Here is a 27999-nt window from a genome sequence, read left to right as displayed (position 1 = left end):
GGGAGGCAGGCAGGCAGGGGGCGATGCCCCGCCCGGCTCCGCCGCCGCTCCGCCGCTGTGCCCCCCCCGCCGCCGCCGCCGCCGCCGCCCGGGCGCCGCCCGCCCCCCGCCGCCGCTGAGCCTGGCCCGCCGCCGCGGCCTCCCCCGGCGGCGCCGCCCGCCCCGGGCTGCCGCAGCGCCGCGATGGAGACGGCGGAGAAGGAGTGCGGAGCCCTTGGCGGCCTCTTCCAAGCCATCATCAACGACATGAAGGTAGGGGATCCCCCCCCCCCGCGCCCCGGTTTTGCTGCCGTGACAGCGCTCCCCCCGCACCATCCCCCCATCGCCCGGCTTCCCCAGGCAGCCCCCGCGCTGCCGCCGCCGGTGCCCGTCCCGCGGTGGGTAGCGAGGCTCTGCTGCCCAGCCGCGAGATGCGGATTGGAAGCCCGCATCGGGTATGGCAGCCCGAACATCAGCCCCACAGCGAGTGTCGGGGTCCCACATCGGCTGTCAGAGCCCGGCACGGGTTCCCAGAGCCCCACATCAGCCCCTTACTGGGCATCGGAGCTCTGTGTTGGGCTTCGGAGCCCTGGAGATCGCAGCCCCCCATCATCTCTATATCCAGCGTTGGAGATTGGAGCTCCATCCTGGGGATTGCAGCCCCACATGATCCCCAGATCCGTCACTGGCTATCGGAGCCCCGTTCTGGGTGTTGCAGCCCTATATCTGCCCTGTTATCCTTCACTGGGTATCAGAGCACCATGTCGGGCATCAAGGTCTCACACTGGGTGTCAGAGCGTGGCACTGGGTGCCAGAGCCCTGCATCAACCCCATAATATTCATCGGGGCCCTGTATTGGGCATTGGAGCCCATCCTGGAGATCCTGGCTCCATATCAGCCCTGTATCCATCCTCGGGTGCCTGAGCCCCTTGTCGGGTGACACAGACCAGGCATCACTGCCCCTCGCCGGGTACAACTGGCCCCACACCGGGCATTGCCACCCACTTCAGGCATCATGTTGTCCCTGTCCCCCCTGCCCCATGCCCAGCCTGGATTTCTCTCAGACCCAATGGGGTTGACACCAGTGGAACAAAAAGGTCCCCTAGCTCCTTGATCCCATTTCCTAACCCGGGAAGAGGATATTGCCTCCACCCTCACTGGGAGCAGGATGGGGCCATGTTTAAAAAAACCTTTTTGTTTGTTTGTTTTCATTTCAAAAAATACATTAAAAATGCTGGGGGGCATTTCTGAGCAGGGGCTGAGTGGGGAGGAGGGGACCAGCCATGTTTCTTCATCTCGGGGGACTGAAATTCCCACAGCCAGCTCCAGCACTGGGGTTTAGCCCTAGTCATTTTTGGGAGGCAAATGCTCTCTTCCTCCTCCTCCTCCTCCTCCTCCTCCTCTTCCTCTCTTCATGCTGCAGACCCGTCCAGACAATGCTGTCATTGCCAAAGCAGGGGAGGGGGGGATAAAAAAAAAAAATAAAAGCCTTGCTGGGAAGGAGATTAACCCCTTCGAGGGGCAGTGGTGGCTCTGCAGCCGGACTCTGGCTCAGGACTGGGAGAAAAGCTCCAGGGAGAAAATCCCTACTCTCCCCAGGGCAGAGGGATCCAGGGCTGGTGCAAAACGGGTGCTGGGGTGTTCAGCTCCCTCCCCCAAACGCCTTCACCCCAGCCACCCTCTCCAGGCAGACTGGCTGAGTCCCACACTCCCAGGTGGCAGGTGGGGCAGCCCCTGCCTCAGTTTCCCCATTCCCCTGCTGAGGCTTCAGAGGGGATAAGCCAGCCCAGAGCTGTCACCCCCCAGGGACGTGCCCAGCACCATCCGGATGTGGTGGGGCTGGGAACCCCTCACTCGAGGAGACTGGGCTGGAGTCAATTTCATGCCATTTGAAGGTAGGAAAGATTAAAGAAAAATCATGAAAAAGGAGGAAAACCCCACCACACTACAGCTGGGCCTCAGCCTGTGCCCTGCACAGCCCCAGCCGAGTGCCAGTGGCACCTGAGGGTGTGCTGTCCCCATCTCCCAGCCATGTGGGTGTCCTGGCACGGGCACTGGGGGACAAGTAACTCTCTGCTTGAAGAACTGCTGGCATTGAAGGGCAGTGATGTGCTTTTGGTCCTATGGCTGGGACCCCTGTGCTGGTCACAGGGCAAGGGGACCTTATTTTGGTGGTGGGTGGCCATTTCAGCACCCCTTGGCCTGTGCTGGGGAGAATTTGTTTGTTGGTGACAGTCCCTAAGCTGGCTTCATTCCTGTTGCCTCTCCTCGTGTGCTCAGTGTCCCTGAGTGACCTTGACATGTCCTTGTGCCCATTGTCCTCTTCCCCATCCTCCTCATGCCTGGCATCACAGGGGTTTGGGGGCATCTCAGTCTGCTCCCTTCTACAGGGGAGCCTCAGTTGCCCTGCCCAGGGTGGCCAAGGAAGGTGGCCTGGAGCCAGTGGCCCAGGAATGGTGGCCCAGCCCTCTGGCAATGACAGTCCCTGGGGACCCACAACCAGGGGGTCACTGCCAGAAGTGAGTGATGTGTCAAGTGGCACCCTCAAACCCTTTCTTTGCTGGCTCATGAGGAAATAGGGGCTTTCATGGTCCCAAAAAATGCTGGGCTGGTCTCATGCTGCCTCAGTGCAAACCTTGTTCCCAAGCTGCCACCAAGCCGTAGTGCCCATGTGGATGTGTGGCAATGTACGTGTCCCAGCCTGGTGGCTGCCCTAGGGGAGTTTACAGATGCCTGTCACTGCCATCGGATGGTGACACCAGGATAGCACCGAGATTCTGTCACTGGGACAGCGGGACCAGGACTGACCTTGCTAGGAGAGCAGCACCAGCATGGCTTCACCAGGATGATGAACCAGGACTGGCCCTACTGGAATGGCTTTGCTGGGATAGTAGCACTGGGACCAGCTTCACTGGAACAGCACCTGGAATGGCCTTGCCAGGATTGGGGCACCTGAATAGCTTCACTGGAATATGGCACCGGTACTGGCCATGCAAGGGTGACACTGGGATGGCCTTGTCAAGACAGCACCAGGATTAATCTCACCAGGACAACATGGACTGGCCTTGCTGGGATGGTGACACTGGGATGGCCTGGCTGTATGATGGATCAGGATCAGCCTTGTTGTGATGGCACCAGGATGGCCTCGCTGGGATGGCACTGCAGCTGGCATTACTGGGACAGTCCTCACTGGAATGGCAGCAGCATGGTCTGCTGGGACTGGCTTCAGGGGACAGCGCTGAGAGAGACTTGTTGAAACAGTGACACTGGGATGTCCTCACTGGGATGGTGGCACTGGGATGGTGGCACTGGGATGGTGGCACTGGGACTGCCCTGGGATGACTCCACTGGAACGAATGGTTGCACCAGGACAGCCCTGGAACAGCCTCGCCACAAGGGCAGTGGGAATGGTCTTGCACAGATGGCCTTGCCAGGATGGCACCAGAGTGGCCTCATTGGCCCAGCACTGGGGTGGCCCCCCAAGCACCTGTGCCCTGTCCCTGTCCCCACACAACTGCCCCATTCAGGGTTCTGGGGACCCCGACCTCCCCTCCTGCCCTGTTGGTCCTTGGGCTCAGGGGAGGTGAGGACTGGGGCTCCTGTCTGTGGGACTGGAGCTCTCCATGATGGTGGCTTTGGCCATCAGTGTTTTGGGGAGAAGCTGCTGCTGGGGGTCTCCTCTACTGCTGGCCAGAGTCTTAAAGATTTTTTATTTCATGCCCTCAATGAGGAAGAAATCACTCAAAATCCTGAGGTCTCTCCATGGTCTAGAGGTTTGGGTGGCCAGACTGGAAAGGGAAAAACATCAGGAGGGAAAAGAGTTGTGCTCAGCCTTTATTAGCCATCAGAGAAGCTATTGAGCTGCCCTCTCTGCACCAGTGCAGGAGGGACCTGCCCTGACTGGGGAAGCAGTGCAGGGGGTGAGGGTCCCTGTCTCTCACCATCACCCTTCCTCCTTGCAGAGCTCCTACCCCATATGGGAGGATTTCAACTCGAAGGCCACCAAGCTGCACTCCCAGCTCAGGTGAGTGGCTAAAGGGGGGGTGGGACATGGGGGATCCCCCTCCTCATGACACATCCCAGGTGTCCCACAGCCACTGAGCTCCCCCTCGCTCTCTCTGCCTCAGGACCACGGTGCTGGCCGCAGTTGCCTTCCTGGATGCCTTCCAGAAAGTGGCCGACATGGCCACCAACACCCGAGGTAGGGGCCTCTCTCCTAGGCGTCCCCAGGCTTGTCTGGGCAGGGACACAGGTGGTGAGTGTCCCCTGTGGGGTGTGCCCTGCCCACATTTCTGGGGTGGACTTCAAGCAGCAGCTTCACCATCCACAGAGAGATATCCAGCCTGTTCCCACACCAAGGTGCAGCATTCCCTGGGAAGCAGCATTGGAAGGATGGAGTGGGGAGGGGGAAGGAGGTGAGCACCCATGTGGGTGCTGCTTCTCACCACCCGTGGGTGCTTAACCACATTTTCTGGTGGGTCTGGGACATTCAGGGTGGCTCAGCCCCACATCAGGGTCTCCTGCACCCGTCTCTGCCCCCTGGGATGCAGAATCCACCTTCCTTGTCCCTGGCACACCTCTGGGGAGTTCCCAGGGGGGTCCCAGCTGCTCCGGGGGTCCCCAGGGAAGGGGAATTAGTTAGAGGGAGATTCAGGAGTCCAAGCTTCACTGTTCTGGGGACAAACCCTAACTCACCAGGGAGGTGACTGAAGAGCCAAGGCTGAATGTGGGGTCCCCCATACTGTTGGGGAGTGAGGGGGAAGGATCATCCCCCAGACCCTCTCCAGGTGCCTGCTGGCAGTGAGGAGCCACTTCCCACTGCCTGGCTTCTGCCAAGCAGATGGTCCCGGGCTGGTTTGCAGACTGGCGGCATCCAGGCCATCTGGAGCCACGCGAGGAGGAGGAGGAGGAGGTGGAGGCAGCAGCTTGAGCCAGGATCAGCTTTGCCTCCAAACCCACTAGCCCACTGCACCAGGGGGATTAGGGCTCCTCCAGCTCCCTGTCAGCCCAGGCAGTCAAAGCAAGGAGGAGGCACAGGAGCAGTGCTGGGGACAGCTGGGGACCAGCACCACAGGAGTCAGTGTCACCCTGTAGTGCTGCTCTACCTGCAGGGCTTTTTGGAGGGTGGGCAGCAGAGCAGCAGCGTGGGGAAACTGAGGCACTGGGTGGGGGCTGGCTGCTGGCCTTGCACACAGTGCATGAGAAACAGATTAGAAGCAGCAGGAGCTGGGATAAGAGCATTAGGATCTGGATTAGGAGACTACCCCAGAGTAGGAAAAGGCCCATGGGTTCCCCTATTTCCATAGCACTGGGAGACTGAGGGACATCCAAAACTCCTACAAAGGGGTGGGAGGTTTCTTTGGAGGCTTTTTTAGGGGAAAGAAAGGCTGAATGTCACTCCTTAGTTTGCACCCAAGGATTTTTTATTTCCGTTTTCTGTAGGAATTGCCAGCAGCACTGCCACCATGTGGCCATCATTAGGCTTCAGCGGTTTCACCTAAAAAGGATACTCCTGCTATCTGCTGCTGGCAAATATCCCCCCCCACGGGAGTTTAGACTCCCTTTTTATCCGCTCGTGATTGTGCCTGAAGGTGTGGGACAGAGCTGACTGCCTGGAACTAAGCCAGGCTACCTCATCACCTCCCTTCCCTGGGCCCCCAGCGCCAAATTTAAGACAAACTGGGAAAAAATGGGAGCAGGTTCTAATTTCAAAGCCTCCAGAAGATATATTTAGTGTTTCATGTATTAGTTAGTGGATGATTATTTATTTCTTTATTTTGTGGATTTATCGTGGGAAAAAACAAGCCACCCCCTGCCTAAAGTGTCCCCATTGCCCAGTACATCCCAGTGCTGATGGTCCCTGTCACAACCCACCCTGTTCCCACCGTACAAACTGGGCTGGGACTGGTGTGGGGGTGTCCCTGCCCCTCGTCAGCAGCACTTTGCTCCCCCCAGGTGCCACGAGGGACATCGGCTCGGCGCTGACCCGGATGTGCATGCGGCACCGCAGCATCGAGGCCAAGCTCCGGCAATTCACCAAGTAAGCAGCACCAGGATCAGCTCCAAACCCACGGCGTTGGTGACACGGCCTGGCCAGGCTCATTCCCTCCCTAAGGAGGGGATGCTGGGTGCTGGTTGACATGGGTGGGGAATGGTTCCAGCATGGCTCCAGCACTCTCCCACACTCTGCTTCTCTCTCCCTGCTCCAGTGCCCTCATGGAGAGCCTGATAAACCCTTTGCAGGACAGGATTGAGGACTGGAAGAAAACTGCCAATCAGCTGGACAAGGACCATGCGAAAGGTACAAGGGGGACAGGACGGATCTGTGCAGGGTGGCTGCTGGACAGGGCTCCCCTCTGACAGCACTTCTGCACCCCCAGAGTACAAGCGAGCACGCCATGAGATCAAGAAAAAGTCCTCTGACACCCTCAAGCTCCAGAAAAAGGCTCGCAAAGGTGAGAGGGGGTCTCCTGGGGGTTGCCCCCACCAGCCCCTCCACAGCACCCCCAGCCAGGGCCGGTATCCCGGCTGTGGCACTGCCAACCGGGGGGTGGGCACCAGGGGGGTCCTGCTGCCTCCCTGTAGAAAGGGAGGTGCCAGCACGGCCCGGGGGTGGTGGGGAGGCGGGGCATGAGCCCCAGCCTTCGGCCTCTTTTCACACGTTTTCTCTGTCTCCTCTCTTCCCTCCCCTCCACATCCTTCCTGTAGAGCTACTTGGTAAGTGAACCGCTGCCCCCCACCACCGGCCCCCTCTCTGCTTCCTCATCTACTCCCCCCAGTCTCCCCAGCCTCTGTCTGTCTGTCCGTCCGTCCATCCACTCCCAGTTCCCACCCTCACCCTGCTTTTAGCTTAGCTTAGCCTGCACCCCATATCCTGAGGCAATGCCAGACTCACCATGTAGTAGCCCAAGGGGTCCTCTGGTCCCAAGTGCCAGGGATGGGGATGGAGTGGCAGAGAAGCCCCCTGCCCAGGTCTCTTGTGGGGTGAGGGTGCTCCTGGACCGTCCAGGGAGATGGGCAGAGTGGGAGACCTATGGTATGTGCTGGAATGTGAAGATGGGGTGCTGTCCTCAAGCTGGGGGAATGGCCTCGGCTTGGCAGTGGCACCGCCAGCAGCCTGGGGAGGGTGGCAGGGGAGCCCAGGGCTGACAGTGCCCCATCTCTCAGGGAAGGGGGACCTGCAGCCCCAGCTGGACAACGCGCTGCAGGACGTCAATGACATGTACCTGCTGCTGGAGGAGACGGAGAAGCAGGCGGTCCGCAAAGCCCTCATCGAGGAGCGGGGCCGCTTCTGCACCTTCATCACCTTCCTGCAGCCTGTGGTGGTGAGTGTTGGGGGCCGGGAGGGTCAAGGGTTGTTCCTTCTGCCCAGTGGATGCTGATGCTCTCTCTTGTCTGTCCTCAGAACGGGGAGCTCACCATGCTGGGAGAGATCACCCACCTGCAGGGCATCATTGAGGACCTGGTGGTGCTCACCGCTGAGCCCCACAAGTTGCCCCCCGCCAGTGAGCAGGTCAGTAGGGGCAAGTCAGGGGAGCAGGGAGGCATCTTTAGGGGGGACTTAAAACCCCATCTTTCCTGCAGGTGATCAAGGACCTGAAGGGCTCTGACTACAGCTGGTCCTACCAGACGCCCCCATCCTCACCCAGCAGCTCCAGCTCCCGCAAGTCCAGCATGTGCAGGTATGGTGAGGTGGGCTCCACACCCAACCACAGCCAGGAAATCCAACCCTCTTCGTTAACCTCAGTGGGTCTTCGTTAACCTCAGTGGGTTAATGATGCTTACGGCTTTTGGGGTTGCTCACAAGGTGCATGTCCACCTTCTCATGTCCATATGGGCAGGTGGCTCCCACTAATATGGAGGAATTGGTCTTGGTGCACTGGGCAGGGCTGGTGGACCTATGGGGCAGGATGGGGGCCCGACACATGCCCTGTCCTCCAGGGTCTGGGGACATGTGTGCCGTGCATGGGTGTTTGGGGAAAAGCATACCACCTCTGTCATGTCCCCCAGCCTGTTCCCTGCCGCAGGGCCACCCCAGGAGGCAAAGGGACACCCCCAGGAGGACTACATGCCTCAGTTTCCCCAGGTTGGGACGTGTGGCAGGGCGCTGGCCATCCTGCCACCTCAGAACCTCTGTCTTAAAATCTCTTTTCCTTCCTTTGTCCTTCCCACCGGCGTGTCCCCGTCCCCCCGGCGCCCCCCCAGCAGCGTTAGCAGTGCCAAGGGTGGCATGGCGTGGCCCGGCGGGGCTCAGACCTGCTCACCCAGTTCCACCTATCGCTACCGCAGCCTGGCGCAGCCCCCCGCCGCCGCCACCCGCCTCTCCAGCGTCTCCTCCCACGACTCCGGCTTCATCTCCCAGGACGCCGCTTATTCCAAACCACCTTCCCCCATGCCCTCGGACATCACCAGCCAGGTACAGGGAGGGTGGTCCGTGCTGCCAGCCTCCATGCCTCAGTTTCCTCTTCCATAGAATGGGTGGGTGGTGCTGGGCGCAGCACAAGGGTCCGGTGGAGAGGTGATCAGACCCACCCTCAGAACTATTTCCATCTGTGTTGGTATCAAGGGGAATAAATATTGGGAATATTGAGGGTGCCTGCCATAGCTGTGGGCATCCTGGGCCACATGGCAGAGAAACCCTATCAGGGAATTCCCCCAGGGATGAGGCACAGAGATCCCTCTCCCCGTGCCAGGAGAACAGGGTGTTTCCCAATCACCACAGCCCCATAATACCCAATTTATGCCACCCACCAGACAGCATGAGGCAAAGCTTCCCCTTCATGCTGCACCATCCCCAGTGCCAAGGATGCTCCAGGATCCCCAGGGAGTTGCCATTCCCACTTGTCTATGCTAACCTGGCATCACCAACCCAGCAACCCAAAATACCTCTTGGCTCTGCATGGCTTGGGGTGAGAGGGGGCAGGGTTGGGGCAGTGCATCATCCCAGTTCTTGACCCCACTGCCAAGGTCGCATCCTGCTCGCCATCCTGCAGCTACTGCCAGAGGGGAGAAGGGCTGGGGGCCTTGCTCAGCCAGGGAGCTGTGGGTGCTGCTCTAACCGGGGTCATGGCTCTGGCTTTGCTTGCTAACTGCCTCTTCTCTCACCTTCCGGCTCTCGGCTCGTCACGGCACAGCAGAAGTCCTCCAGCTCGGCGTCCTCAGAGGCATCCGAAACCTGCCAGTCAGTTAGCGAGTGCAGCTCCCCCACCTCGGTTAGTCCTTGCCATCCCACCAGGGTTGCATTTCACACGTGATTCCCCCCTCACTTCATGGGGTTCAGCCCCCAGACCCTCCCCTCCCTTCCTGCATGGGGCAGAGCATCCTGAGCAGCACCCGTGGCTTGACACGGGGGACATCAGCTTGAGACCTCTCCTGCCACACTCCTGCTCCCCAGTGTCACCAGCATGAACCGCATGCCTTGCCCGTTGCAGGACTGGTCCAAGGCCAGCCCCTATGACCAGCCGGTGGTCCCTACCCTGCAGCGGCGCAAGGACCGCGTGGAGCACCTGCGGGAGGCCGAGATGGGCTCTCCTGCCGGGGGGTACCCAGGCATCGGTGCCGAGGATGCTCCCAGGCCCCGGATGTCGCCAGCTACAATTGCTGCCAAGGTACCAGCTGTGGCAGGGAGGGCACAGAGGTGGGGGGCTCCTGGGGACTCCCAGAGGAGGAACCAGGGTGCTGACAGTGCCCTTTGCCCCAGCAGCATGGGGAGGAGGTGTCCCCTGCCGCCAGCGACCTGGCCATGGTCTTGACCCGTGGGCTGAGCTTGGAGCACCAGAAGAGCAGCCGGGACTCGCTGCAGTACTCCAGTGGCTACAGCACGCAGACCACCACCCCCTCCTGCTCTGAGGACACCATCCCTTCCCAAGGTACTGGCACCAGGGGTACCTGGGACCACCTGAAATGGCACTTAGAGTGGGGAAGGGCACAACAGAGGTTTTGGTGGTCCTGGGGCACAGTTGTGTGTGCTGGGTGTCATAGCACCGGGCTATGGTCATACTGTGTAGGGGCTGGTGCCACAAATAGCCAAAGCTTTTCCTGGTTATTTGGGTGCTAGCTGGGGCTCAGTGGGTGCAGTTGTGCCAGGAAGTGCCGTAACAGGTGATGTGTCTGTGCACAGAGGTTGAGTACAGGTGAAGATGGTGGCAGATGGTAAGTGATGGCAACAGAGTCAGTAGTTGGAGATCAAATAACCACATCTGTCATGATGTTGGCATGATGATGGCTGAGCCAGTTATGAGCATGTGGTGGTGACAGTGGAGCTTGGCTGTGATCATGTAGTGATGGCTGTGATTGGGGTGGTTGTGATGGTGACAGTTGGGTTTGGTTGTAATTTCAGTGTGATGGCTGGGGTGACTGTGCTTTCCAACAGTAGTGATGTTTGTGTTTGGTGGGGAGCATGTTGTGCCAACAATGACTGGGACAGTAGTGGTTGTGTGACAATCATGGTAGTTGAATTTGGTTGTTGTTGTGCTGTGATGGAAGTGGCTGGGGCTGGCTTTAATGACATGGTTGAGCTTGGCTACCACTGTCCCCCCAGCCACACTGATGGTGCTGCTCCCTCCCCAGGCTCCGACTACGACTGCTACTCGGTGAACGGTGATGTGGAGTGTGACCCGCAGAGCGATTTCGACAAGTCCTCCACCATCCCACGCAACAGCAACATCGCCCAGAACTACCGGCGGATGATCCAGACCAAGCGACCCGCCTCCACCGCCGGGCTGCCCACCGGCACCAACCTCCCGGCCGGCACCACCCCGGGGGTGGCCACCATCCGCCGCACGCCCTCCACCAAGCCCTCAGTCCGCCGTACGCTGTCCAACGCTGGCCCCATCCCCATCCGACCCCCCATTGTCCCCGTGAAGACCCCCACAGTGCCCGACTCCCCTGGCTACGCCGGCCCTACGCGGGTGGGCAGCGAAGAGTGCGTCTTCTATGCCGACGACGCCTCTCCAAACCCCCTGGATTTTGCCAAAGCTTCGCCCAAGCGGCTGAGCCTTCCCAACACCGCCTGGGGTGGCGGTGCCATGGAGATCTCTGTCTACCCCGGGGCCGGCCAGCACCTCTCCGCTGAGGAAGAGGAGGACCAACAGTTGGCTGCCAACCGGCACAGTTTGGTGGAGAAGATTGGGGAGCTGGTGGCCGGCGCCCACGCCCTGGGGGAAGGCCAGTTCCCCTTCCCCACCGCCCTCGTGGGGTCCGGCCCCGGCGAGGAGACCCCCGCGCCGCCCCCCGCGGCCTCCATGGACCCCCCGGCCGAAGACATGCTGGTGGCCATCCGGCGCGGGGTGCGGCTGCGCAGGACCGTCACCAACGACAGGTCGGCCCCGCGGATATCGTGATGCTGCCCCGGCCAGGGGGACGTGCCCGATGGACCCCGGGGGCAGCCACTGCCCCTCCCCAGGGACCCCCACCCGCCGGCACCCGCTGCCCTGTCCCTCTCTGCTGCCCCCTGCTTCCTGCCCCTCTGTCTCCTCCTGCCCTGCCCTCTCCTTACATCCCTCCTTCACTTGTTCTCTCTTTGGTCCTCTTTCTCCTCTTTTTCTCCTTTTCTCCTCTTCTTTTTCCTGGTTTTTCTGCTTTTTTCTTTTGCCTTTTTTCTTTTGTTCTTCTATGTCACTTTTCCTTCTCTTTTCTTATTTTCTTCATTTTCCCATTTTTCTCCTTTTCCTCTTCTTGTCCTCTTTTTCTTTTCCTTTCTTTTTAACTCTTTTTCTTTTCATTTCTCTTTAACTCTTTTTCTCCTCCCTTCTATTTTCCTACTTTCTTCATTTTCCTATTTTTCTCCTCTTCTTTTCCTCTTCTAGTCCTCTTTTTCATTTCCTTTAACTCTTTTTTTTTTCCCTTTCTTTTTAACTCTTTTTTGTTTTCCTTTCTTTTTAACTCTTTTTCTTTTAATTTCTTTTCAACTCTTTTTCTCCTCCCTTCTATTTTCCTTTTTTTTTTTCCTTTCTTTTTTCCACCTCTTTCCCTTTGTTTCTCTTTTCCTATTCCCCTCTGGCTTTCCCTCTCCTCTCTGTTTTCTTTCCCTCGGGCGCAGGCGGGTGGCCCCAGCCGCAGCAGGAGAGGATGGTGCCAGCAGGGCTGTGCCAGCCGTGGAGCACCAGGAGCACCAGGAGCACCAGGAGTGGGGGGCCCTGGCCCCATTCCCCCCAGCTGCCTGCTTGGGGCCAGCACAGCTCAGCCTCATTCCAGGGGGCACAAGCAACGGGCTGGGGGTGCAGGGGGGGAAGAAGAAGTGGGGGACATGTGAGAGGGTGGGGGGGCTGGGGGTAGAGGCACTGCAATCCCCTCTGTCTTGGGGGGACACCAGGGGGCAGGGACTGAGGATGCTGAACCTCCACCTTGCCCCCCCTCACAAGGATCACTTGGGACCCCCAACAAACCCCCTCACCCTCGCTCAGCACCCCCAGACCCTGTGCAGGGTCTGCTCAGAGGGGGCTCCAGGCACAGGAGGTTTGTCTCAGACCCCCCAGGCAAAGCAGCTTTCTGCCGGCGGCTGGAGGAAAGCACAACCCCGGCCCCGCTGTACATAGCCCCCGCCCCCTGCTGTCTGTCGCATCGCAGCCCCCCAGCCCTCCCCCTTAGGAATAACAATTTAGTTCTCCCCCTTTCCCCTTCTCCTGCCCAGAACCGCTGAGGCCAAGTGACAAATGTTTGGGTTTGAGGGAGGGGGGGGTCTCTTATTTTGTACAGAAAACAAAAATTCTTTGGAAAAGAAAAAAAAACTGACCTGTCTTTCGACTGAAGTAACTTTTCTGGTGCTGTTGTTAACTTGGTCCTTATTCTTTTCTTTTTTTTTAATTTATTTTTCCCCCTCGTGTCCCTGCCTCTGCCGCCGCTTCCCCTCTCCCTGTCCCTCTGCCACGTTTCTTTCTCTTTCTTTCATTCCGTCTTTTCTTTTAATTTTTTTTTTTCCTGGTGGTAATTCCCCTCTTTCCCCCCCTTCCCCATTTTCCATAGTCACTGCTACAAGTAACGAATGCACTGTGAAGATTCCAGTATTAATAAAGGTTGTACTGTAATTAATAGCCTTGCCTGTGCTGCTATGGATTTTCTGGTTCTCTGGGGTCACCCCAGTAATGGGGAACAGGTGAGAAGGTACCATCACCCCTTTGGGGTTCCCATGGCTTGAGGGGGGTGGGTGTTTTAGGGTATGGAGGAGTGCAACAACCCCATGGTCAAGGTGATGGGTGACCCTGGGATGCAGAAGAGCATCCTGCTGCCCCATGCCCTCCAGAAGCGGGGGTGCAGGCGGTGCCCCTCAGCTCCACCCATCCCAGCAGCACCCGCAGCGTTGCCACCTCCCGGATTATCGAGGCCGATTGCCAAATCCCGCTGGGGCAGCACAACCGGCTGTGGAGAGCAGCGGGGATGGAGGGGCTCAGCGTGGGCAGTGTCCTGCTGACCGGCTGCGATGGGGGGCTGGGCCTGGGGCTGCTGAAGGGTTTGCTGGAGCAGCCCAGCCCACCTCGGCACATCTTCGCTGCTTGCCTGGACCCCCAGGGCAAGGTAGGAGGGCACCGGCACGGCGGGGGGACAGGAGGAAGGGGGGACAGGAGGGAAGTCAGCTCGGGGATGGGTGCCTGGGGATGCCACAGTCCCACCTGAAATTGCGATGCTGCGTGTCAGCATCCTGAACGGTGAATGGTATGGAAAAATACTTGTGTGTGTGTGTGTGTGTGTATATATAAATAAACCAAAGATACACACATATGTCTTAAATATTTAAAATCCCTATGTATGTATTAAACCTGCATGTATTTATTTTGAGTCTCTTGGTGCCGGTATGTGCATGATGGGGAGTGCAGGGGGGTTTCTGGCTTTGAAGCTGCCGCGCTCAGCCGGGCGCGGAGGAGGAGCAGCGACCCCGCCCCAAATCGCTGCCCCTGGATCTTGTTGTAACCTGTCAGTGACATGAGGGGCCACCCTCTTCCCACCCCGGCACGGTGCAGCCTCTGCTCCCTTCCATGAGCTTCCCCATGTGACCCCTCCCTCGTTTTCTCCACCTAGGCTGTTAACGAGGTGGCTTTGGGCTTTCCCAACGTCAGGATCTTGCCTCTAGGTAAGTGCTGGGGCGGGAAAGGGATGAAGCTTCTTAGGATTTAATTGCAACCGTGGGTGGCTCCAGGAAATGCCACCAAGCAGGTGGGTCCCTCGGTTTGGCTTAGCTGAACCAGGTCACTGATGGGACCAGGAGGATGCTCAGTGGCTGGGAGTTGCCTCCTGCCACGTCCTACAGCATCTTGCCAGGATCATGGCCACCAGCCTGTCCCCCAAACCCTCCTGTCCCCTTGCAGATGTGACAGACCCCAACAGCATCAAGGCAGCAGTGAGGAAGGTGCAGGCAGAGGTGGGAAGTGCTGGCCTCAACCTCCTGATCAACAACAGCGGCACCACGCGCCGCAGCACCCTGGCCACCGAGACAGCCGAGAACATGAGCCTCGTCTACACCACCAACACCATCGGGCCCCTGCAGACCAGCCAGGTGAGGAGGACACAGCAACCCCTGCCCCAAACACTGGGAACAGGGAGGAGGAGGATGGGGATGCCTGAGGTCCCATCCCCTGCAGGCCTTCCTGCCCCTGCTGAAGGAGGCGGCTGAGGCCGAAGGGCAGCGGGAGATGAGCTGCAGCAGAGCTGCCATCATCAACATCTCCAGCATCCTGGGCTCCATCGAGGTTGCAGAGGCCTGGCAGGAGAGGCAGGACATCTGCTACCGCTGCAGCAAGGTACTGCCCCTGGGGCATGGGGAGGAATTTGGGGTCATCTCCTTGGGGATTCCCCCAGCACTGGCCCTGGCATTGTCAGATCATGATGCTGAGGAGGGGAATTTGTCCTCCCAGGCTGCTCTGAACATGCTCACCAAGTGCCTGGCCCTGGAGTACGGGAGCAGCGGGATCCTCTGCGTGTCTGTGGATCCTGGCCATGTGACACCTCCCTTGGAACAGGGGATGGTGAGTGATGGAAGGTGCATGGAGTCCCAGCTCAGCAAAGTCCCATGGGTATCCTGGGGATTCCTGGGGGCATCCTTTCCCAGGAGCATCCCTTCCCAAGGCCGTCCCTTCCCATGGCCACCCCTTCCCATGAACATCCCTTCTCAGGGTCATCCTTTCACAAAGAAATCCCTTCCCAGAAACATTCCTTCCCACAGACATCCCTTCCCATGGGCACATCCCTTCTTCATAGGGTATTTCTTCCCATGGACATCCCTTTCCCATGAACATCCCTTCCTGAGGCATTCTTGACCATGGACATCCCTTCCCTGGGCACCCACATTTGTGCAGTGCCTTGGTCCCACAGTGGCTGTGCCATCACCGCAAAGGGACAATTCCAGGGGCTCCCCCAACCATCCAATTTCTTCCCTATTTTTTATTTCCTTTCCCATTCTGATGGTGTGTCAGCAGAGGGCACCCTGGTCCTGCTGTCCCTTACTCTGCTCTGGCTGACAAACGAGTCACTTTTTAATTAGGGATGAAGAAATGAACCTCCATCCTTACAGCACTCAAATGAGGGACAATAAATTTGTGCAAAGCCACATCCCTTGGCTGCTGGAGCATCTCCAGTTGTTCCCAAACCTACCCAGCCAGAGGTGGCATTCCACCATACCAGGGGTGGGATTGGGGGTGTTGGGATGGAGAACCTTGGCTCACTTTTTCCCTTGGGTGTGACAGGGCCCGGTGACGCTGGAGGAGAGCGTGCGGGGTGTCCTGCAGCTGCTGGCCCAGCTCTCAGCCACCAACAACGGCACCTTCTGGGACTGGAGAGGGCAGAGGCTGCCCTGGTGAGAGCAGCATCTGCACACTGAGCTTAAATAATTAATTAAAGTGAATTAATTGCCATTTCCAGGCTCACTCTGAGTCGGGGGGGCAGGGGAATAGAAACAGGGATGTGCAGGTTGGGGGATGGGAGTTGGATTTGCTGCCCCCCTGGCCTGGGATGGTGATTTGTGCCAGGGCAGCATAAGGAAGGATGCTCCAAGTGTGGTCCTGAATCCAAGGCATCCCCTGGGGCCAGGAGAAGCCCCTGGCTATCCTCACTCTAGGGCCACAAGCCATACTGCTTATGGGGACATCTCAGACAGCCCCCAAACTCAGCCCATGTCCTGCTGAGCCTGCCCACCCCAAAAACAGCTGGCCTTTCCATGCCCACCCCAAAGATGCTGCCAGGCGTTTTTCTTGCTGGTTCAAGGCCAGCAAAGGTTCTTCCTGTTCCAGCAGCTGGGGGGTTTCACAGCAGGTGATCTCCCAAGTCTCAGCACATGCCTAAAGATGTCTTTTGAGACCTGGGCAGGGCGTCCTGGGCTGACCTTCCCTGAATCCATCCCTCATGGTACACCAGGAGATGCTGCAAACAGGCTCCCATTCTTGATGCTGTGAGTGCTTTCCTGTAGAGGCTCCCAGCTGTCATTCTTGAAGCCATCTCCCAAAAGAGGGATCAGAAGAAAATGCACAATATCTCAAGTGGGCTGGACACAGAGCCCATTGCTGTGGGGATGCTCTGGGAAGCTTGGCAGGGGTCATTCTGCAGGGACAGCTTCAGGTTCCCCACAGTGGAGGAGGATGAAGGATCATTCCTACGTTTGACACGAGGGAGTAGGAGCTTGGGGCTGAGCCCCAGGTGGGTCACTGGACCACACAGGGACTCAAAGCCAGCAGGGATGGGAGACAGGTCCCTCTAGTTAAAGCTCTTATCAAGCAGTGGATCTACTGTGAGTTTTATATGAGCTCTGTGTGGGCTTTATATAAACAGGAATCATCACTAGGCATGAAGGGAGGAGGAAAAGGAGGAGGAGGAGGAGGAGGAGGAGAAGGAAGATGTTCACTCATGCTGCAGTGCCCATTGACTCACGAGCCTAAGCCATGCATACACCAATTAAGGTCTCTAATAGCTGATGAAGGTAATTAACTAAGCTGTGAAGGGGGGAGGCAGCCAGGCAGCCCCAGTGCCTCCAGTGTGCCACCAAGCACAACAAACAAATCCAGATGTTTCCTTGCTGGGGAAGCAGCCGGGGCTGACAGAGGCAGCTTGGCAGGGGTCCCTTTGTCAGAGTGAGGGAGGTGGCTGACACCCCAAAAGAGGAGGCAGTGGAGGCAGTGGGGTTCTCTTTGCTGGTCCTTTATTTCGGGTAAGGCTGGAGGCTCCCAGGACCCAGTCAGAAGCTGAGCTGCAATGCTACAGAATTAACTGGTGTTTAATCAAAGCTGAGGAAAAAATACAAATGGAGAGGAACAGGGTGATGCCCTCACCTGCCCTGTGGGCAGGGAGGGCTGTGTGTCCCCCCAACAGCTGCCTGCCACAGGGGGCTGTGTCTGACCCCACACCCATGCAAAGGGTGGCAGACATTTAGGATGGACGAGATCCCACAGCCATAAAGAGTCCCACAGCTCTGGAAAGGGTTGTGTTTGGTCCTGGAAGGAGTGGCATTTGTCCCACCTTTGGATCTTCCTTGGGAACCCACCATGGGGCTCTGGGAGGAGCAGAGCAGAGGCAGCATCCAGGGCTCCAGGGCAAGGAGGTGTCAAGTGCGGGGTGGAGTGAGGGGTCTTCCACAGCGTTAGGTGGATTCCCACCGACCTGAGCAGAGGGAACAGGTTCCACGGTGTGGGACACGGCGCCCCTGTGTGCCACCTGCGTTCCCCGAGGTCGGGCCCCCCACCCTGACCCCCAACTCACAGGGCACCCCGTAGAGCATCCTCATGACCTTGAGGCAGTTGTCCAGCAGTGCCTTGGGGCGCACAGCCTTGCTCCGCCTCTCAGCGCCCGCGCTGTGGATCAGCTTCACCAGATCGGCCACCACAGTTTCCACGTCTGTCTGCAGTGACAGATCACCAGGATGTCACCAAGGCGCCCCAAGGGACAGCAGGGTGCAAAAGAACACAGCTGTTGCATTGGCCGGGAATCGAACCCGGGCCTCCCGCGTGGCAGGCGAGAATTCTACCACTGAACCACCAATGCCAGATGTGGAAAGCATCCCAGCCCTCCCCCACGCTCCCAAACCAGGGACAGGCCCTGCCACCTCTGAACACCTTCCTTTATCACCCTAACACAGCTCTCTTTACGCGCCTCCAGCCCAGGCCAACACCTCTTCCCGCTGCCTCACATCCCCTGCATCAAGCCATCACAACACCTACACCTTCTCAGCAGCCCTCACTGTTAACCCTCTCGTGACACAACACTGCAAAACTGAGAGCAAAGCTCCCTTTCTCCACAGAGGGCTGCACAACCTGCCCCGGGGCACAGAACAACCCAGCCATGCTTTGGATTCACATTGCTGACCCAGCCGTGACAGGTCACGCACATCCAGTGCCCAAACACAGCCCTTCTTGGGTGTGGCTGCACCCCCCAGAGCTGTGCAGGCCCGACTGGCCTGGGCCTCACTGCCACCGAGCCAAAGACCCTTGTCACTGCCACCAAACCATAAACCCTCATTGTCAGGGGGCCATGGACCCTCTGTGCCACCAAGTCCCCGGGGATCACTAAAGTGCCCTGGCTTTGTTCCACCGAGAGTGACACTCCTCCCATCTGCACAGGGGGAAAGAAAGATGTGCCAGAGAGGTGTGTAACCCCTCCAGGCACCCAGGGGATTCCCCATGGTGCCCCAAGGGACAGCAGGGTGCAAAAAGGACACAGCTATTGCATTGGCCGGGAATCGAACCCGGGCCTCCCGCGTGGCAGGCGAGAATTCTACCACTGAACCACCAATGCCAGATGTGGAGAGTGCCTGAACCGTCCCCAGACGGCCCCACATCCGTGGGTGAACACAATGAGGGCAGGCACTGCCGGCTGTGAGCTCACCACACACAAAGGACACCCCAACACTCAGCTCTGATAACGCGCCTCCAGCCCAGGGAAGCGCCTCTTCTACTGCCCCACCAGTAAGGAGGCCTTCTCAGCAGCCCTCACTGTTAACCCTCTCATGACACAACACTGCAAAGCTCCCTCTCTCCACAGAGGGGCTGCACAACCTGCCCGTGGCACAGGACAACCCAGCCACTCTTTGGCTTCACATGGCAACCCGGCTGTGACAGGTCACCCACATCCAGCACACAAACACCTCTGCCTTGGGGTGCAGCAGCACCTCCCAGCCACAGGCAACCCATGGCTGCATGGAACTCAAGTCAGGTGGAGGGGCTGGGGGCTGCAGAGTTGAAAGTCAGGACACTGGGCTGCACTGATGAGGAACCAAACCCTGGCTTTTGAGGGGGAGCACAATAATTGTCCCACTGAACCACATATGCCAGATGTAGAGCTGCCCACAGCTGCCATCTGCTTCCATGGCCTGGGCACCCTTGACATGAACCAGCCCCTCCCACTGCTCCTAAGCCTGGGACCTTTACTGTCACCAACATAGCACCCCTTGCTGTCATTGAGTCTCCCTGGCACCCAGTCGAGCTGGTCATTCACCAAACCATCTCTTCTTACTGCTCCCCGGTGCCACCGAGCCAAGGACTGTCAGTGCAGGCAGAGCTGCTGCTGCCACCTGGGGCCTGAGCACCCACACAAACTACAAAGTTGACCCTGAGGGAAGATGCAGAGGGACCAACCTCTACAGAGATGCCCAAAGGAGCACGCACGGGAGCGCCTCTGCAGTATATCCCATGGGCACCCTGGCAGCGGCCAAGGGACAGCAAGGTGCAAAAGAACACAGCTGTTGCATTGGCCGGGAATCGAACCCGGGCCTCCCGCGTGGCAGGCGAGAATTCTACCACTGAACCACCAATGCCAGATGTGGAAAGCATCCCAGCCCTCCCCCACGCTCCCAAACCAGGGACAGGCCCTGCCACCTCTGAACACCCTCCCTTTTCACAGCTCTCTTTACGCGGCTCCAGCCCATGGCGACACGGCTCACGCTGACTCGCATACACCTGCAGCAAGGAGGCCTTCTCAGCAGCCCTCACTGTTAACCCTCTCATGACACAACAATGCAAAACTTCCTCTCTTCCTCCACGGAGGGGCTGCACAACCTGCCTGTGGCACAGGACAACCCAGCCACTCTTTGGCTTCACATGGCAACCCGGCTGTGACAGGCCACCCACATCCAGCACACAAATGCAACTGTCTCGGGGTGCAGCAGCTCCATCGAGGCAGCAGAAGCTTAGGCAGAAAGGCAGAACCGTCACCGGGAAAACAGGAATTAACTCCTGGGCACCTTCTGCCTGATCCCCCGCAACCGCCGGCCCTGGTGGTGCCACCCCGTGACGGAGGTCGGTGTGTGTGACAATCCCGTTCTCCCCTGCCCAGGTCAGCAGGTCCCCCAAGGGGGAACGGGTTGCAGGCAAGGAAAAAAAAAAGCCTCTTGCATTGGCCGGGAATCGAACCCGGGCCCCCCGCGTGGCAGGCGAGAATTCTACCACTGAACCACCAATGCCCGATGTGAAATGCTGCTGAGGCACTGCCTTAGAGCCCTGCACCCTACCCCCAATTTCTGTCCTTGCACCCTGTTCTTGATGGTCCCTCCACAGAACCCATGCACAGGGAAAACCTCCTTGCCCGTGTTGTCCCCTCCTGGGGGACTCAGTGCGTGTCCTCCCAGCACACGAGTGCGAGACGTGGGGTGCCAGGGGGATTCTCACCTGCCGGTACTTGCTGTACTCCTTGCCCAGGGCATCAAAGAGCTGGCAGAGCTCCTGGGTGTATTTCCGGGATGGGTGCTTCTCCGGCAGCACCTCACGGATCCGCAGCACGGCCTGGGAGCTGACATGGAACCAGAGGTACCGCAGAGCTGCCTCCGACACCGTCCCGTTGCGCTGGAGGGCAAGAGGGTGAGAGCCGTGCAGCCCCCGTGGGTCCCTGGAGCGCTCCCGTCACTGTCCCTGTCCCCTGTCACTGTCTTACCAGGCGGGTGATGTTGGATGGCCTCAGCACCTCTTCGTACTGGACCTGGACTGTGTAGTCGATGGGAAAGTAATGTTTCTGGAAAGGCAAGGAAGAGCAAGGGGGCTGGCAAGGGGCAAAGTAATGGGCACATCCTTGCCAGCATTATGACACTGGGGAGCCAGTGCAAAAGCCCTTTGATGTGGTCAGCCCCCAGCAGAAGTAGCCCTGGCCACAATTTGGCATAAATTGTCCCTGGTAAAAAACACAGCACCCAGCACCCAGCCACTGTAGAGCAGTGGGTGCTGCCCCCCACCCATGACCCCCTTGGAGCAAATTGGGGCCCTGCAATGCCAGGTGTCCCCCCACCTCCCAAAGCTGGGGTTACCATGTACTGCAGGCGCATCTCATACTGCAGCTTGTCCTGGAGCAGGCGGGTGAGCTCGCATTCGCCCGGCGCCGTGGCCTCCAGCCCCAGCACAGCCAGGACACCTGGGCAGCCAAAGCCAGTGGCATCAGCCCCCTCAGGGCCACCCACTGAGGGGACTCCTGAGGCCATCCCCCCGTCCCCCAGCTGTACTCACATAGGACGGCAGCGTAGCCCTGCTGCATGTTGATGGTGGCCATCATTGGAGCCCCAGGCTGTGCCTACATGGCTGGGGCTCACCGGGAGCCTCCAGGGCAGTGGCGTGGATGGTGTGGGGACAAGGGACAGGTGTAGGCTCCGGGCACTGGCTGCTCTCCGGTAGCCCCAGGTAGTTGTTCCCTGCCATGGATGGGGGGTTAGTCCCCCTTCCCGGCAGTCCCCGCTGGCTTCTCCTCTCCAGCTGGTGGCAGGGAGGCAGCAGGTCCCGGGGCCGTCACAGGGTGTTGGCAGGGATGTGTTTGCAGGGGTGCAGGAGCACCCCCGGACTGCAAGAGGGAATCTGGGGGAAGAGAGCCCCGGCTGCAGCCCCAGGGCAGGCAGGGGCCCAGGCTGCAGCCCCCAGGCAGGACATCTGCTCTGAGCCCCGGCGGCCACGGGGTAGGGACAGCCCCGCGTGAGCCTCGGGTGGCCGTGTATGCCTATGTCCCGCTTGGGGCAGGGCTACCAGGGCTTCCCTGATGACACCCTCAGGGGATTTCCAGGGAAGGAGGGGGATCAACCCAGCCCCGTTATCCCAGAAGTGACTAAGCCCAGCCTCAGCCGGACTCAGAGGAACGCTGGGGGACGGGGGCTGGTGAAATGGCCAAGCCACCGCATGCTGGGACCCCGCACAGAGGTGTCGTGTCCCTACACCCCTGCGAAGGGGGCTCTGCCATGCCCCCGCGCTGTGGAAGGAGATCATAGCATGTCCTCGTGCCACATGTTCCACAGCGTGTCCCCTTGCGAAGGAGGGTGTGTGTTGTGTCCATGTGCTATCCATCCCAGCACAGAAGTGGCCCCATCTGCGTCCCCACACTATGCCCCGGTGCCAGGGGGGCCACGCTGTGTCCCTACGCGATGCCATGTCCCAAGGGAAAGCAGCCGTGCCGTGTACCGTGCCGTGCCCCCACGCGAAGGCGCCGTGCGGTGTCCCAGCGCAGAGTGCCACCCACAATCCCCAGTGGAGGGACCTCTGTGCCGTGTCCCCGCCGTGTGTCCCCAGGCGGACACGGCCGGCTCGCGGGGTGCGTGTGCCCCGTGCCGCGTCCCCAAGCGGGGCCGTGGCTGCCCGGCCGCCCCCCGCGCCCCCCGCGCGCGGCTCCGCGGACCCACCTGGCGCGGGACGCGTCCACCCGCGGGCGGCGGCGGCGGCGGGGCCGTGCCCGCGCTTCCCGGGAGGCGGGCGGGGGGCGGCGGCGCGGGGAGCGGGCGGGGCGGCGGCCGGGCGGGGAGTGGAGACCGAGCGACCGCCCCGCACGGCCGGGGAGAGTCCGGCCCCGCTCCGCCGCGGGTGCTCGGCCAGCCCAGCCGGGTGGGTGTCCCCAGGGTACGCAGGTAGCCCAGGCTGGGGTGTCCCCAGGGTGCCTGGCTAACCCTCGTGGGTACCTCCCTGCTCCTCGGGGTGCTTTGCTGCCCCAGCTGGGTGTCCCCAGGGTACTCGGCTCATCCAGCTGGGTGTCCCCAGAGTGCTTGGCTGACCCTCGAGAGTATCTGCCCCTGTTTCAGGCAGGTGTCCCCGGGATGCTCAGCTGCTCAGTTCACCTGGCCAAGGTACCCCCCAGCATGCTCAGCTCATCCAACTGAGCATCCCCAGGGTGTCTGGCTCATCCTGCTGGGGTCCCTCCGTGCTCCTCGGGGTACTTTGCTGCACCACACCCTGGGTGCTGGTCTAACTATGGTGAATGCCTCCTCCATTCCTCAGGGTGCTGAGCCGTCCCTGCAGGGTGTCCACCCAACCCAGTCCGGTGCCCACATAGCCCCTGGCCTGCCCAGCTGACTACTCTGCACAGCTCTAGGCTTCCCTGGGTGCTCTGCTCTGCCAGCACTGGCACCTCTAGGGTGCTGGGCTTTCCTGGCAGGGTGACCCAGGGCACTTTCTGCACTGAGCACCCATGGGCACATTTTGGGGCAATCAAGGTGGGAGTCAGCCCAGTGCCTTCCCACGATGCGCCCGGGGAAGGGCTGCACTGCAGCACTAATCTCGGAGGGGCTGAGGTATTCTAAACTGACTCCAGGCCAGCAGGACTTTGCTCCCTCTGACTTAAGTCCACATCATCCTCTCAGGATGCTTCAGGGCTGAGCTCCTGCCAGGAGCAGCGGCCAAGGGACATGGGACATTGTCCTCCCCCACATCATCCTGAAGAGCCCCTTGGAAGAGCCACTGTGTCTGTGCTCAGGGCTGCTGAGCATCCAAAGGGTCAGCAAGAAAATCGGCTATCAAAGAGTGGGTCAGTGCTCCCAGGGAAACGCGTGGGAAGGAATGCACTTCTGCCTGTGAGAGCGCTCTGGGATTCCCCTGGCATGCAGTCAGGGCCACTGCCGTGCTCCTGCCAAGCTTCCCCTGGTCCTGGCCAGTCTCAGGCATGGCCCTTGCCTCCCTCCCAGCACTCGTCGGGGCCAAGATGCTCAGCTCTGAGCAGAGAAGGAGCCGCTGAGCTCCTCACTCAGGTGCCCGCAGGGAATTTGCCCGCAGCTGCTGCAGTCGCTGGAGGAAGCCATTTAACAGCATTCCCTGCCCACGTATTCATCAGCCTGGCAGCCGGGATGGGGCGAGGAAGAGAAGGGAGAGTGCAGAACGGCGCAGCACCGTGCTGGGGGCGGTGCGCTCTCCCTGGCTGCTCCCGGGCTGGAAATCAGTGCTGGGATGAGCCCAAGGCAAAGAGCTTCCTGTGCACAGCCCCGGGAGCTCTGCGCCCACACGGCAGCAGGACCCCGATCCCCTGCAGCTGCAGGGGGGAGCGCGCTCTGAGAGAAACTTTCCTTGTCCCAGTGAAGGGGAGCTGGGGGCTCAGGCAGCTCCCCACAAGCCCCCAGGCTCCTCATGGCTAGGAATGGGTGGCCCCAGGCCTTGCCTTTTACTGGAAGCAGGTTATTCACCAGGCACAGCCGAGCAAGTAAAACCTTGTGCTTGGAACCAGTTTGGGAACATCAAGACACGCCCCCCCTCCCCCAGCTTTCACTTTCAGGACACCAGCATGACAAATACCAAGGGCCACTGGAGCTCTGTTGGAAGCGCCCTCTGATCCAAAGCATCACTCCCTCAGGGAGGACAGGGAGCACAGGGTGAGCACTTGATGGCAAGCCAGAAGCTGGACCCCACAAAGCTCAGCTCCCCTTTGCCCCCTCCTTGACACAGCCGCCCCCACTGAGGTCACAGAAGGGAGCACAAAGCCCTTTGCTCTGCCAGCACGGGTGGGGCTGGCAGAGCCAAAGGGTGCAGCCTAGCATTGTAAGCCCCTGCCAACACAGGCCTGCGAGGTTGAAACAAAGCAGGAGGGGAGAGGAGGGTGCAAAGGACAGGGCAGGAGGGTGTGTTTGCTCTCACCCCACACAGTACATGCACCAGAGAATGTGAAAGCTGTTCAAAGGCAACACAGGCATCAAGGACCACCTGTCTCTCCAAGCCCAAGTGGGCAGCAGCATCCTTACTGGGATGTCACAGGCTATCAGACTGTCCCCACCAGCAGGAAGCAAGGAGTAACCCAGCAGAACCAGGAAGCACTTGCTGTGTGGGTACACTCCAACTGGGAGCCTCTGCAGCCAGCTACCAAGCCTCTGGGACAAGGACCTTTCCCCAGCCCTCCTGGCAGCCAGCTGCTCCTCCCAGAGCTGAAGCTGCTAGGCTGGGTAACAACGTGCAGCCATGCTCTGGAACGGCTGCAAGAATGACTCTCCCCTCTCTCCACAGCCTGTTTTGTGTGTGGCCCAGGGCAGACCAAGCAGCAGGGCACCAGCTCCAGACGGGGCAGGGGGGCAGCGAGGGGCCTGCAGGAGCACAAGGGCTCAGGGTGTGCATATTTCTGTATTCCTCCTCCTCCCCTCCTGCTCCCGCCAGGTCAGCAGCAGCTGCCATGAAGGAGAAGAGCCCCAGCGCCAGGGTAATGAAAAAACAGGCTTTTATTCTTCATGTGCTGCTCACAGTCACAGCTTGGAGACACTCTCTTGCCAAAGTTATTATGAAACAAATCAAGTCCCAGACTCAGGCCTCACTCTTCCCCACCCCCAAGTGAGTCAACATTGTACAAAACTCTATTTACAGGGAAAACAGTCAGAAATGGCAAGTCCAAAAAAACCCCTTACAATTCAGAAGAAAACGTTCAAGACAAGTGTGACAGTTACACCCTCCACAGCCAGCTTCCCATTGGCTGCCCCCAGGACTAGTGTAAGCCCAGAGCAGCTCACCAGTGGCTACTAAAAGAGGAGCCTGGTAATCCTGAATCATGCCACAGCTCTTTCCTTTCCTTTTTCCTTTCCTAAAATGCTGGGAAATCACAAACCCCACTTGGCCCAACAAAGACTCAGCTGGATCTGCCCTACAGAACTTTCAGCAAGACCCCCTAGGACTCCTCCATCCGAAAGGGAGGACAAGGAGATGGGGCTGAGGGTCAGCTGTAGGCCCTGCTTGGGCACTTCCCAAGAGAGAACTGCTCTGGCCAGAAGCCAGAATGTCAGGAGCCTTCACATAGGCAGCAGGATGTGTTGGGAAACCTAATAGCTGATACTGTATTTACTGGAGTCACGTTACTTTGAAACACAAACCAAGAGGACCAAACCAATATTTGAAAAGGGGGGAAAAAAAGCACACATTCCTCCTCCCGATGGTGCCTGGAAGAGCACCCAGAGGAGCCAGGAGCACTTCTGCCCCTGCCAGCTGCCACTCAGAACGCATAGCGCGTGCGGATGTCCTCCAGCTTCTTGGACACCTCGGGTGGGGTCCGGTCCAGCTCCTCGGCCACATTCTTCTGTTTGTTAGGCTCCATGGAGTTGAACTGCTCACACAGGTCCCCATCAATCACGTTCTGGAGGGGCAAGGAGGAGAGAACTGAATCGAAACCACACAGAGGCACTGAACCCTGCCTAAACAGGGAAAAATGGCCACAAACAGTTTGTTCCCAGGAGTTTCTTAACCCTGTCCTGGAAACAAGACCATGCTTGGTGACCTCATCTGCTGAATAGCATCACATTAATTACTGGCCAGCTTGATTAACAAAACAGAAACCCAAAAGGCTGGGAGCAGCTGAAGAATCACAGAAGGGAAAGGAAGAGAGATCCGCCTGGGTCTGAGCCCTGCACTGGGAAGGCTGTGAGTGATGACAAAGGCAGCTTCAATCAAATGGGAGCAATCTTTGAGGCTGTGTATGTGGCAAATCAGCCTCAAGCTCAGAGACCACCATCACACTCCACTCCTAGAGAGCTTCATCTGCTGGGACAGTATTCTGACTGACTCCAGACTTATTACTCTGGTAGTAGCTACCACTGGGATCCATCTGATCAGAGCATTTAGCAGTTCACAGCTTCTAATAGTTCCTCAAAAGCAGAAATAGGAAGGAACAGCTCTTTCTGAACTTGGATTTTCCTTTCCAGTGGTGGTGGAAAAAATATAATCCAGGGCAGCACTCAGTTTGATCCAGCCACACCAACAGCTATGTAATGCTGCTTCTCCTGGTGGAAAATGGAGATGCTGTGGGAAGTAGAGAAGTGCAGCTACAGCACCTCTGGGCTTAGGTCTTAGGATCAACCCTCGGGAGGCTCATTACAAGAGTTAAGAAGCCAAAACAGACATGTATTAAGTGCTAAGTACTGTTCTCCTACCAGACTGCTGCTCGAGAGCCAGCTACCACAGGCACCACACAAGCCATTAATGGCAGTGCCTCAGTTCTCCCTACTAAACAGCAAGCTTGCCTTGTACAAGACAATAACCTTGCCTTGCTTCTGCCAGCCTCAAGGCAGCTCTGTGCCCCAAAGCAACTCCCTGCAGCCCATGGCCAGGTGATCCCACGTGCTCAGGGCTTACCTTCACCGGGAAGTAGTAGGAGCGGAAACTGAGATGGTCCCGTCCACAGAGAGGAGGGTGCTCAGACCGTAAGTGCATTTCCACGTGCTGGAAGAAGTCATGATCCTGGGGAGATAAAGGATTGGTAAGAGAACAGTTTGGTACACATCAGGGCTGCTAGCAAGGCAAGACAACATGCATCAGAAGGTGCTCCTGCCCTGGCTGAAACACTGTCATTACATGGCTATTTGGGGTTGGAGAAAATGATCTTTAAACGTCCCTTCCAGTCCAAACCATTCTGTGGCTCTGTGATTAACAGACTATGCCAGAGCAGCCCTGCACATGGCAGCCAAAGTCACAGCTACCCCCTCACCCCCTTCCACCTGGAAAGCACCCAGAGCAGAGTTAAGCAGCCACCCTGGTCAGGATCACCCTCCCAGGAAATGAGGCATAGAGCAGCTGTGTAGCATGGAGCTGCAGCTCCAACAGGGAATGTCTTGCCATCCACTGCTCCAAGAGACCACAGCAAATAGAGAACAGAGTATCATCCTCAGGACTTGAAACATCACTGCCTGATCAACAGTTTAGAGGCTATACAAAGCATGCCAAAGTACCCCTCCCTCCTCAGACACTGAATCACCCAAAGCTCCTTGAAAGCACAAACAGACACAGAACAACAGTGCAACAAGGAATGCTCTCAACTCTTTATAGAACCAATGCAGAACTCAACAAACTCCTTCTCTTCCCTTCTGCATTGGAGCCACAGGCTCTCCTGTAGCTCAGGTTTTCAGCCACTGTGGAGCTC

General features: G+C 58.7%; 4 protein-coding genes and 4 non-coding genes across 22 annotated transcripts in view; 2 read left to right on the top strand and 6 right to left on the bottom strand.

Annotated features, from left to right (window-relative positions):
• Positions 1-120: 120 nt before the first annotated feature.
• On the top strand, positions 121-13010 carry MTSS2 (MTSS I-BAR domain containing 2). Of its 14 annotated transcripts, none has more exons than XM_066557758.1 (15): positions 121-252; positions 3942-4003; positions 4107-4180; positions 5935-6019; positions 6189-6280; positions 6360-6434; positions 6688-6696; positions 7147-7304; positions 7385-7492; positions 7564-7661; positions 8269-8395; positions 9114-9191; positions 9411-9587; positions 9680-9848; positions 10549-13010. In XM_066557758.1, exons 1-15 carry the CDS (start codon positions 184-186, stop codon positions 11319-11321), a joined length of 2154 nt encoding a protein of 717 aa, XP_066413855.1. In that variant the 5' UTR covers positions 121-183; the 3' UTR covers positions 11322-13010. The 14 variants fall into 14 exon arrangements, with proteins under 14 accessions (XP_066413855.1, XP_066413849.1, XP_066413847.1 ...); XM_066557752.1 differs by having other exon boundaries at positions 8188-8395; positions 9117-9191; XM_066557750.1 differs by having other exon boundaries at positions 8188-8395.
• A 108-nt stretch (positions 13011-13118) lies between these two features.
• On the top strand, positions 13119-15787 carry LOC136561449 (C-signal-like). The gene is made up of 6 exons (XM_066557762.1): positions 13119-13491; positions 13993-14044; positions 14280-14467; positions 14553-14711; positions 14826-14936; positions 15654-15787. The coding sequence occupies exons 1-6, from the start codon at positions 13354-13356 to the stop codon at positions 15765-15767; spliced, it is 762 nt and encodes a 253-aa protein (XP_066413859.1). The 5' UTR covers positions 13119-13353; the 3' UTR covers positions 15768-15787.
• A 1294-nt stretch (positions 15788-17081) lies between these two features.
• Positions 17082-22611, bottom strand: IL34 (interleukin 34). 2 transcript variants are annotated; one of them, XM_066557378.1, is made up of 7 exons: positions 22535-22611; positions 21381-21722; positions 21185-21288; positions 20818-20895; positions 20556-20729; positions 17656-17794; positions 17082-17556 (listed from the first exon to the last, which is right to left on the bottom strand). In XM_066557378.1, the coding sequence occupies exons 2-7, from the start codon at positions 21424-21426 to the stop codon at positions 17537-17539; spliced, it is 561 nt and encodes a 186-aa protein (XP_066413475.1). In that variant the 5' UTR covers positions 21427-21722; positions 22535-22611; the 3' UTR covers positions 17082-17536. The 2 variants fall into 2 exon arrangements, with proteins under 2 accessions (XP_066413475.1, XP_066413476.1); XM_066557379.1 differs by having other exon boundaries at positions 21381-21562; positions 22535-22609.
• TRNAG-GCC (transfer RNA glycine (anticodon GCC)) lies at positions 17867-17937 on the bottom strand. Its single transcript has one exon. It is a non-coding gene; the product is annotated as a tRNA-Gly (tRNA).
• TRNAG-GCC (transfer RNA glycine (anticodon GCC)) lies at positions 18617-18687 on the bottom strand. The gene has a single exon. It is a non-coding gene; the product is annotated as a tRNA-Gly (tRNA).
• TRNAG-GCC (transfer RNA glycine (anticodon GCC)) lies at positions 19635-19705 on the bottom strand. The gene has a single exon. It is a non-coding gene; the product is annotated as a tRNA-Gly (tRNA).
• TRNAG-GCC (transfer RNA glycine (anticodon GCC)) lies at positions 20280-20350 on the bottom strand. The gene has a single exon. It is a non-coding gene; the product is annotated as a tRNA-Gly (tRNA).
• Positions 22612-25300: 2689 nt separating the features above from the next.
• Positions 25301-27999, bottom strand: part of SF3B3 (splicing factor 3b subunit 3) — a 29096-nt gene continuing 26397 nt past the window's right edge. The window contains exons 25-26 of the mRNA XM_066557377.1: positions 27216-27320; positions 25301-26220 (exon numbers count right to left, since the gene is read on the bottom strand). Coding sequence (XP_066413474.1) covers positions 26080-26220; positions 27216-27320 — 246 coding nt within the window. The 3' untranslated portion in view covers positions 25301-26079. The remainder of the gene's footprint in view (positions 26221-27215; positions 27321-27999) is intronic.

The sequence above is a fragment of the Molothrus aeneus genome, chromosome 11 (genome assembly GCF_037042795.1).
Source record: "Molothrus aeneus isolate 106 chromosome 11, BPBGC_Maene_1.0, whole genome shotgun sequence".
Classification (NCBI taxonomy): domain Eukaryota; kingdom Metazoa; phylum Chordata; class Aves; order Passeriformes; family Icteridae; genus Molothrus; species Molothrus aeneus.
The sequence above is the reverse complement of the archived record's forward strand: the minus strand, read 5'-3'. Positions and strand labels throughout refer to the sequence as shown.